Source organism: Vigna umbellata, chromosome 2, assembly GCF_029865625.1.
Source record: "Vigna umbellata cultivar VRB3 chromosome 2, Vumbellata_1.0, whole genome shotgun sequence".
NCBI lineage: Eukaryota > Viridiplantae > Streptophyta > Magnoliopsida > Fabales > Fabaceae > Vigna > Vigna umbellata.
Genome location: NC_142166.1, coordinates 19,448,483 through 19,460,007, shown reverse-complemented (window position 1 = coordinate 19,460,007; position 11,525 = coordinate 19,448,483). Strand labels below are relative to the sequence as shown.

At 37.2% G+C, this 11,525-nt stretch overlaps 1 protein-coding gene across 2 annotated transcripts; it reads right to left on the bottom strand.

The window, feature by feature from the left end:
• Positions 1-310: 310 nt before the first annotated feature.
• On the bottom strand, positions 311-7,941 carry LOC124820708 (UDP-xylose transporter 3-like). Of its 2 annotated transcripts, none has more exons than XM_047292460.2 (8): positions 7,632-7,941; positions 7,349-7,489; positions 6,180-6,364; positions 6,037-6,104; positions 5,606-5,738; positions 4,937-5,098; positions 954-1,226; positions 311-859 (listed from the first exon to the last, which is right to left on the bottom strand). In XM_047292460.2, exons 2-8 carry the CDS (start codon positions 7,467-7,469, stop codon positions 746-748), a joined length of 1,056 nt encoding a protein of 351 aa, XP_047148416.1. In that variant the 5' UTR covers positions 7,470-7,489; positions 7,632-7,941; the 3' UTR covers positions 311-745. The 2 variants fall into 2 exon arrangements, with proteins under 2 accessions (XP_047148416.1, XP_047148417.1); XM_047292461.2 differs by having other exon boundaries at positions 7,662-7,941.
• Positions 7,942-11,525: the final 3,584 nt, after the last annotated feature.

Sequence of the window (11,525 nt, the reverse complement as noted above, 5' to 3'; positions counted from 1 at the left end):
GATAAACACGTATTTACCCAAATATATCCTTAGCAAAGTATGTTCCTACTCCTAGATCCTAATTATTTTACATGCTTCCTCATTTCATTCACTCGTAACCGTATCTGCCGCACGCTTTAATTGAAGTAGTCAACATGGGAAGCAAAATCAACTGGGAAATCAGAAATATTTTTCTTGGCACTATCCTTAAAAGAGCATAAGTTTCAATTTATATTACAATATACAAAAAAAAGATAAAGGGCAGGAGTATAATGCGGTCGTCATGCTTCAAATAAGTTCAGCTTCAAAAAAGAAATAATACAATAAAGACTGGAAGAAATGACTACTTTTTGGTATAGCAATACCATCAGTACATATAAAAAACACACGGGAAAAACTCTGAATAAAAAAATAATAATAACCGGTAGCTGTTTATACGTTATTCAGGCAAAGAAAAAAGTTTGGATATCTATATGAAATTATAATGTAACATGATGTGAAAACATCACCAGAAACTGTATGATACTATACGGCATATCTGTTGGCCAATAGAATTCCGACATGACCATGTACTTGTTCCCCTCCCTAATATTGTTGGTCGGCAAACGGTTCTGAAAATATTAGACTATAGCTACTGAGAAAAATGACAGGGACATGTATTTGGCAGCAATTCCAGTTCCTAATTCCAAATGGATCACGGGTGTTAACCCTCTATAAGGACTATAACTGTTCTTGACAATGCTATAACGAAAGCCCATTAAACATACTAGTCTTTGCTCTTGCTCCATACAGGAGACAACTGTCTCTGTCCAATTGTATCACTCACAACCGCACTTCCATTTTCCACATTGATCAGAGGATCCGATTCACCTTCCCTTGTCTGGAAAAGTTAAGAAGAAATAGTGACAGAATGTACTTCTAGAAATTATTGTTACAGTGCAAAAACCAAGACATGCAAAGTTCTCCGAACAAACCTGGGATGCTTGTGATGAAGATTCAACGGTTTTTTGCTGGTTCTCAAGTGTGCAATAGTAAGAATATAAAACCATCCCCACCATGGCTATCATAATTCCCAGAATGTTTCTCCAGCTAAATGGGTCTTGGAGTAGTATATAACCAAATGCCAAAACAAGGCATGTCTTCAGGTGTCCAAGAACCTGATAGGTCACAGGAGATGTCTTTCCAATAACAAGGAATGTACTAAAATTGACAGAGATGGAGATAAGGCAGGAAAGGATAATGAAAACCTGCAAGGCAGAAAGAAGCAGTTGATAACACGTTAAAAAGAGGAGTAGAACAAGGTTATCAGATTCGAGAGTTTACATAAACTTGTGAGAGTCGAGTAAACTCAACTCGTAAACTCGTAAGAGTTTACTTCAGATGAAAAAAAATTATATAAATAATATCTTAATTCAAATAAGTTTACAAAGTTATATAACTTTAAATAAATAAAATTTATAGTTATATTGTTCATAAAAATAAAAATAAATATTGGCAGAAAGGGCAGAAAGGTGCGCCCAACACCGGCGATCACAACGTCGGAAGTCGCTCCATGAGAGGAGCCGCCACGCGCCGCCATTGTCGTCGGCGCATGTAGCTCACGCTCCCATCTCCGGCGAGACCCACTCGCCGCCGATGCCACAGACAGGGTTGCCGGAGCCCCCTGAGTCTATTCCTAGGGACGGTAACGACTCGTTTTGGCTGTATTTGAGTAGATCTGCGTTTTAAGTTTTGCTCTTTTTTTCTCGGTGTAACCCACTGGCCGTCGCCACCACAGAAGAGTCGTCGGAGCCTCCTGAGTCTGTTTTTAGGGTTGGTGACGATTCGTTTGGCCTATATTTGAGTAGATCTGAGTTTTAAGTTCTGCTCCTTTTTTCTCGGTGTGACTCATACGTCGTCATCGTCTTGGAGACTCCTGGTTGCGTTCTAATGGATGTCTGAAGTAAAAATTATTCCTTTGAAAGCAATGGATGAATCAATGAATAAGCCCTTTGGATCATGTACTCTGTCCATAAAAGGTAAAATTTGCCTCAATACTGTTGATCATGTGTCTCAAGGTACTTGGATCCTTGATTCGGGTGCAACTGATCATATGACACCTTTCAGTGTGTCCTTCGACTCATATGGTAAAAGAAATAAAGAATAACTTATTATAGTTGCGAATGGTCAAGGTATACCTATATGCGGCTCTGGGAATATAATTTTGGACTCATCTATTGTATTAAAGGATGTTTTACATGTTCCTCAATTAGCTAATAGTGTTATCTCTGTGCAAAAAACTCATAAAAGATTTAAATTGTTCAGTAACATTTTTTCCAACTTATTGCCACAGGGAAGACAATTTTAACTGCTAAGGAGCAGAGCGGGTTGTATTTTTTAGTGTTTAATGACCAAAGCAACACAAAAATCATGAGTCAACAAGCTACATCTGAGACGTGGGCAAAATCTCAAATATGGTTACATCATCAAAGGCTTGGGGATCCTTCATTTAGTCTTATCAAGTTCTTGTTTCCCCACTTGTTTACCAAAGAGTCTGTTGAGTCTTTTAATTGTGATATTTGTCAATTGTCAAAACATTATCGTGCATCTTATCCTATTAGTCACAAAAAGAGTATTTCTCCATTTGATTTAATTCACTCTGATGTTTGGGGTCCTGTCATAGATTCTATTTCCGGAGCCAAATGGTTCGTTACCTTTATTGACGATTATACCCGTGTCTCGTGGACATACCTTATGAAAAATAAGTCCGAAGTTTTTCAAATTTTTGTTAATTTTTTCTATCTTGTCCAAAATCAATTTGGAAAAACATCAAAAGAATCAGGTCTGATAATGGTACTGAATATGTGAATCATGAATTTCTCAATTTTTTGTCTCATAATGGTATTGTTCAGGAACTAACTTGTGTTAACACCCCTCAACAAAATGGGTTTGCAGAAAGAAAGAATCGTCATCTTCTTGAAGTAACTAGAGCTCTTCTCTTTCAAATGTCTGTTCCAAAAAATTATTAGGGAGAAGCTGTGTTAACTGTCACATATCTCATCAACAGGTTACCCACTAGTATCTTAAATGGCATTAGTCCTATAGAGTCTCTATTGTCTTTTCTTCCTTCTGTTCCCTACTAATGAGTCTACCTAGTCGAGTCTTTGGATGTATTGTTTTTGTTCACTCTCATCTTCCTAACCGTGGTAAATTAGATCCCAGAGCTCTTAAATGTGTCTTTATTGGGTATCCTTCTAATAAAAAAGGGTACAAATGATTTTCATCCAGAGTCCTTCACACATTCCTTGAGCAAGGGCTCGAAATTCAGCTTCTGCACTAGAACGGGATACTCTATCTTACTTTCTTGGTACAATAGAAAGATATAAAGTTAGATTGGTGGCAAAAGGATATACCCAAACATATGGGATTGATTATGAGGAGACATTTGCCCTAGTGGAAAAGATGAATACAGTTCGAGTTATTCTCGCTTTGGTTGCCCATTTTGGATGGGACTTACACTAGCTGGATGTGAAGAATGCCTTTCTTCATGGAAATCTAGATGAGGAAGTGTACATGGAGATTCCCCCAGGTTTTGAAGTGAAAAATGAAAGAAACAAGGTATGCCTCTTGAAGAAAGCATTGTATGGTCTTAAGCAATCCCCTAGAGCATGGTTTGGAAGATTTACAAAAGCAATGGTTTCCTTGGGATATAGACAAAGCCAAGGAGATCATACTCTATTCATAAAGCACTCTTCTACAGGTAAACTCACTTTATTGCTTGTCTATGTAGATGATATGATTATTGCAGGAGATGATGAAACAGAAAAATTGGCATTAAAAGAAAAATTGGCAGCTCTATTTGAAATGAAAGACCTAGGAAAACTCAAATATTTTCTTGGAATAGAGGTTGCCTACTCCAAGAACGAAATTTTCATCTCTCAGAGGAAATATGTACTTGATCTCCTCAAAGAAACAGGAAAGCTAGGATGTAGAACCTCAACAGTTCCAATAGAACAGAATCACAGAATTGAAAGTGAAGAAAGTGCTCCTGTAGAGAAGGCCCAATATCAGAGATTGGTGGGGAAATTGATTTATCTATCACACACAAGACCAGACATTGCTTATGCAGTTAGTGTAGTGAGTCAATTTATGCATGATCCAAGAGAGAGACACATGCAAGCAGTTGACAAAATTCTCCAATACTTGAAGTCAAGTCCAGGAAAGGGGCTATTATTCAAAAGAAAAGACACATTGACTATGAAGATATATACTGATGCTGACTATGCAGGTTCTATTACTTACAGAAAATCTACTTATGGGTATTGTGTATTTCTTGGAGATAGTATGGTAACATGGCGAAGCAAGATAGAGTATCTCGTTCTAGTGCAGAAGCTGAATTTCGAGCCCTTGATCAAGGAATGTGTGAAGGACTTTGGATGAAAATCATTTTGGATGATCTTAAAGTCAAAGTGGAGAACCCGGAGCAACTACACTGTGACAATAAGTCTGCTATGAGCATAGCCCATAATCCAGTACAGCATGACAGAACCAAACACATTGGAATTGACAGACATTTCATCAAAGATAATCTTGACAGAGGCTTTGTGATTACAACTCATGCTCCTACAGAACTTCAAATAGCAGATATTTTTACAAAAGGGTTTCCTCCAGGTAGATTTCAAGATCTTGTAGGCAAGTTGGCAATGACTGATATTCATTTACCAACTTGAGGAGGAGTGTTGTAATTTGAGATAATATCTTTAGAATCTTCCTAATTAGAGGAAATAGATACATGATCTTTTATTTTATTTTATTTTTCCTAGTTTTCCTATTTCCCTTTTTAGAAGAACTAGATTATTACAAATAGAGGGTATGAGAATGTATTTTTTATGATTTGAGAATAATAAAATAAGTCTTATTTGCAACTATAACCATGAGTAGGAACTTGGGAAGACTTGTTTAATAATTTAACTCTTACCGTCACTTGTGTTGTATACTTGAAACCAAATACATTTTGGTTGGTTAAAAGTTTATCCAGGTATGGACCGCATATTAACAGGGTTGCTGCTTGATATGGACATGATTGATAGAGAAGCTGGGTGGAAGAAACCTTGAACTTCTTTTGGATAGTATTTGTCATCTAAAAGCAACTAATTAAGGAAGACACCAGATAAAACAATGATATCCCAGGAAAATAAATCAAACAATCATCTATGTAAAGCTTTCAAGCGCAGTAAAAACTTATATTTTACTCCTAACTATCTTCAAATAACATAAATGACAGCCTCTAGATAAAGAAAATGAACTTGTCCAAAGTCAAGGGAAACAGGGGCTCCTAGGCCAAAAATGAGGCTCTTCATGTGATGCCTTGCACAATTTAAACAAGAAAACCCAAAAAAAAAATCAAGTTAGGGGTATGATTTAGTTCTTCAACCACCTCATGTACCTCGGGGCAGAGGATAATCGCTATAAGTGACAAAGGAAAATACAGAATATGTCAAAATAGAGTATATAAAAATATATGCCAAAGTTGAAAAGGTTCAAAAATAAGTCCCCAGTGTATTCTTCTATTCAATATATCACAATTGATCAGACAATATTGCAAATATAATTAGCGTTAATGCAAATGAAATTATTTAAAGGATACAATCTGAGCAACACAAGTTGTAATCACTGCAAGAAATGATAAGAAGGAGCCAAGAGCATTGAGCTGCAAATCTGTGACAGTAGCAATCCCGACACCCAGAAGGAGGATAGTAAGGGCAAATTGAATTCTCCTACTGCAATAACAATGAAAAGAGAACAATGAATTTATTTATTGAAAATACTAAAGGCAGGTAAGCTCAAATGGTTAAATGTGCATAACAATTAGATACAAACATACTTGAGGTCAGAACATTGAGTAAGTGTGTATGTGTGTGTGTGCGCGTGAGAGAGAGAGACAACAAATAAGACACAAAGGAAGGTCAGTAAATGAATCAATTCTTTCATTGACCATTACATAACTAACATTTTTTAGCATACATATCAACAATCAAACATAAAAAATCATAGTACTGACAAGAAGCTAAATGGAACCTGAATCTCTTCCCAAGAAAAAGGGTCTCCAACAGTACAGTACAAGGAATGATGGCCAGCTTAGTCATCTGAAAAAGAATATCACAGAGATGTTCAGAGTCAACAATAATCAAGTGAGAAAAACAGAACCATAACAAACCTACCTGATAGAAGCCAACAGAATTAAACCCCAGGCTCAAATTTAAAAGTCCAATTGAGATCCCATTTAAAATCCCAAATCCCATTACAGCTTTCTGCTCAAAAGGTTTATGCTCAAAGAATCTCATTTTGAGAGCCACATGAAGGGAACAAAATGTTACAAGCAGATGCCAGCTGGTCAAAGTTGTAGCTGCATATCAAAAAGGACAAATTTAAAAAATGTGTAAACCTCAGAAAATACATCGAAGTGTAAACATGAAAGCTCAAATTTGCACTTATATGGAAATAAGCTAAACCATCATCATACACCAAATTTCAGAGGAGATAAGTTCACCTTCTTTGTCAATGGGAAAGAAAACAGGTACATTAAAAAGCACAATAATGATAAGCAATATCTAATGTTTAGGCACTTCCAGAAAACCAAATCAATTGTTATAATTTTTACCAGGAAACTCATATATTATTCACATTACTAAGCAGCTGTATAGATTGCAGAAAAAGAAGTAAAGAAAACAAAATACTTAACGTGGTAACGCCTAGTGAATACAGACAACAATAGATACGTCCAAAGTGGCAATATTTAATTTAGAAAAAGAAGGGATATCAACAATCCAAAAGATCATATCAATTCCCGGATATAGTATCTAGGAAACTAAATTCTAGACATAAAGGCAACATGACAAATTGTAGAATTCGACAAATCCAATCTCCAACTAACACTTCTAGTTTCTCTAAGGGCATGGGCAGTTGAGTTGGTTGAAAATGATTGTCAACCAAAAGTGATAACGAAAAACATTTCCCTTTCCACATTCTCATGTTGAAAGAAGCAAGTATGGCGTAATTGTCATTACAAAATTTCTGCTTAAACAGCCAACCAGACACACCCTAGGTGAGTACACAGTCTAGATCGCTGGCAGACTACATCACAAGGAGTGGCAGCAAGTACAATGGATCAAGTTCCAAGTTCCAACAAAAAAGGCAAGAGGAGGGGAAGGGATGGGTTAAAATTATGAATCTTCAATTGTAATAGCACACATGAAATCACACAAATACTGATGGAACAAGTAGGTTAGAAAAGGAAGAAATGAAAGACACAAAACACAAAAAAAGTGGAAAAAATAGAAAACAAAACAAGGGTACAAGCTTGCAACAATCAAGAGGGAAGATAATATACCGAAAATAAAATGCAATGAACTCATCAGCGCCTTATTGCAAATCACAATGGACACAGATGAGACCACTGAAAGAGTCAACGCGCCCACAGTCCCCAGCTGGAAACGCTCTCCCTCACCCATCTTCGTCTTTGCTCCAAAGCCTGAAAAACCAAATCCAGTCCGAAACAAAAAAGAAGCATCCCCAATTTCAAAACATCAATAAGAACGGGACTTAGACAACACACAAATTACATCAACGGCAATAAGAAGAAGAAGACATTGAAACAACAGAACCAGCCATACCCAGAAGACAAAAACGACAACTTTACTCACCCACGAGCCGACAGCGCAGCAGGGGGGGAGAATTAAGTGAATTGAGCAAAAGGGGTTTACGATTTGGAGAAATTTAGATCGATTTAGTGGTTTAGGGTAGAAAGAGAGAGATGAGCGAAGCAGGAAAGAAAGTTGAACCGGAAAAAAGTAGCAAACTAAGGAGAAGGATTATGGTTGTGAGGAAGAAGAATGAGATGCAGAGTTATGATATGGAATGTTTTGGTATTGTTTTTGTGGAGAGTGATGAGTGAGGCAGCAAAAGTGATTTGGTAGTAAAACAAAACACAATGAAATAATGGATTAATTAGAGTTAACGGAAATGGGGTTTGGTAATGGGCAAACAATTAGTGGGTTCAGATCCATAGTCAAAACCAGACTTTACTTCCAAGAGAAATGTTAGGTAGTAGGGACATACCTTTGTCCAAGAACTTTTTTTTTTTTTAACAAAATTTAATGGCTTCAATTATAACCATAATAATAATAATATAATAATAATTATTTTATATTATTATTACTGAAAACACAATATCTACATTTAATAATAAAAAGTAAAGTAAAATATAATTAAAATATTAATTATTACAATAATTATTAAAGTTCAAAATATTGTTTATTGAAGTTATAAAATGATATCTAAAAAAATGTTTTCCATTATTTTTATGATATTATAATTACATAATAATAAGAGTATTTAGAATGTTTTTATTAAAATAACTACAGTTCATTTTTAGTAGATTCTGATCCCTAAATTACTTTAGGTTAAGCATGCTTAATTATGGAGTTCTTATGAGTTAGGCTACCCAAAAGCACATGCATTTGGTGATATAAGTAGCCAAATTAATCCCTTTAAGTTATCCTTCAACTGTATAGTCTCATACCTATATAGTCTCTAGATCCCTCTCATTCCGGTGTATGTTCGATTCGTCCATGTGCCCCTTTCACTGGAAGCCTGTCAGGAGCCGCTCCTTGTCAGTGCCCCTTGCACTTCGTGCCTCTTGCACCGGCGATCACTCCCCACCCTCGTCAGTGCCCGGGTGTCACATGCTAAATGTGACGTCCCAAAATATATAGAATAGGCATACATATAATAAAGACGTCATCATGCATAATATAGGAAAGCAGTCAAGAGTAATTAGGATTACAGTCATCCTTAGAATAGTGTGGAATTGAAAACTAGAGTATAAGAGTTTCTCCCTGGAAATTTTCAGAGAATTTAAAACTTTAAATGCACTAAAGTTCTTCAACATAATGAGTTCATGGAATAAAAGCTAGCAATTCTAAGCTGCGGCACTACCGTCCCCGTCAAGAGTTGTTTCCAACTCCTCCTCGCCATCTGCTCCCACCCAAGTGGATGATCATCGCAAAAGCAACATACACAAGCAACACAAACAAGCAAGGGTGAGCTAGATATAAAAAACATGTTATACAACCTCACACGACATGCAAAAGTCACTCAAACATGATAAGATGACATCACAAGACTTGTTACTTTATAAACCGACTCGTCTGGACTAGAATGATTACCGAGCTATGGCGGGTTATGCACTCGTGGTGGCCTCTACTGCTTTGCAAAGCCGTTGTCAATGGGTTCCACCCTACCACACTCACGAGGTTAGTCCGTTCCGCGCCCTGGAGCATACTGGAAGCCTCCAAGACTAGCACCTCCTGCTACTACTCACCACATGATTCAATCCTCTCTACTTGAGAATGATTGATCATTGTAGTTTCAGGAAAAACCCCAAAACTGAGCTACCATGCAATCATTCTACACACCACCAGGGCACCACCATGTATCCTCTCCTTGAGGATCATGGAATTACGTCCATGAACCATACTGTCACTTTGAAACTTAACCCAAGACATGAATAACCAGATACCATCATATTATCACAGTGAATCCAACATATCTCATACATTCACATACTTCCCACATACATCACATCATACTATGCATTCCAAGCAAATGATCCAATCAAAGATATCAAAAGAAGAGACTTGACCCAACAGGAGTCGCACAACGCATCTTATTCGCAAGGCGAGACAGGAGGATCTCGCACAACGCACACCTTAATTCGCATAACGAATTAAGTCGTAGCATACATCAGACTTCGAACCTCTCATATAGCGCACCCAGGTTGTTATGCGAGAACTCAGATAGAGATCAACCTCCCCAAAGCTCTCGCTATGCGCCCCACTCGCCCTTCGAAATAAATGGGAAGTGATCCCAGACCACCACTAGTCGCATAGCGACAGGATTCGCCATGGTGAGTCCATAAACAGAGAGCATCACCCTCTGGTAATTCGCACAGCGCACCAACTCGCACAGCGAATTTCCCAGACAGTGAGCACCCTCTACAGGGTCTCGCTATGCGAGACAACATAATCAGTAGAACGAAATTTCTGCAGAATTATCTACTCAACCATTCCTTACCACTTCTAGACTTTCCTTCCAACTTCTAATGCCCCTAACTCATATTTCATACCTAGTTAAACTTGTCTAGGCACTCCTAAAGTGACATTAACATGATTCTAAAGTGATCACTACCAAACTTTTCATTAAAACTCTAATGTTATTAAATTAAGAACCCAATTTCAATTCTACCCTGTTGCTAATGACTTTACTCAGTTTTCTGACCCTAACCAGTTCTAATTTACTCATCTAGACTAGCCCAACTTGCCCAATTGGTCATCAGAGAAGAACCCAATGTCTGAACGCATCAAACTCACATTCGACGCCAACTCAGGTTTTTAAGGTCCCTCTATCCTACCAACAAAGTACTCTCAACAATTCATCCAAACTGTACTATATGTTCTAGACTCCAACTGCCCAATTACAATGCATCACTTCCCTTCACACTAACCTGAAACAGTACATGTACACTCACCCACTACTCATATTGACTGTTTTACAGAGTTCTTACTCTAGAACAGAAATTCATTATAGCCAACAACCTCATCCAAGTCAAACAATGTTCAGCACACCATGGTTACACAACTTCCACTCATCCAGCAAATACAAATCAACATGCTCACCACAAAAATATAACTCAACAGTAAATAATCATAAATCATCAAGCATACACATCATATAGTTCAAACAAAACATAACTAGCTCCCCTTACCTCAGAGTTGTATTTCCAAGCTCACAAGGACGCCCCTTTTTGGTATCTCACACACGCGAACTCAATCCAAACCCTGCAAACCACCAAAGTGGTGACAGCAACAGCTCTTAGAGCTTGATTTGGCAGAAACAGGAAAACGAAACCCCCTAGTAACATACAACCAGTACTATTGCATGCTCTAGGTTCGAAGATAGTGAAAGAGAAGGGAAAAACGACTTACCGGTCCAAACGAAAATACGATCGGGTCAAAAGGAAGCCTTCGGTGTGGTAAACGTCTGAGCACCTTCCAACCCAAGATTGAACGGTTTAGAGAGCTGGAAATTTAGAGAGAAGGCAGAGAAAACATTTAGGACAAGGGTTTTAGAGAGAGAAAAGGAAAGAGCTCAGGAAAGTTGAAAAAAATTTCTGAGAGGTCCTTCCTAAGGTTAAGCTGGCCTTAGGCTATGGACCTGGCTGCCCCACATAGGGCCCAATGGCCTTAAACTTTTTCAGGCTCTTACACAAATCATGTATAAAAAAACAGTCAAACAAACTACGTTGTTAATTTTTAAACATTATTATAACTATTATTATTTTATTGGTTAATTAATAATAAAAAATGTAATTAATGATGATCCAAATTAATTAATAATGGTCAAATTAATTATTTATGCAAAGATTATTGTCAATAATGAAATTAATATTTGTTTTCAAGGTTCTGTGTGTAAGTATGTTTATTCTTTTATCCATTGAAAGAATTTTT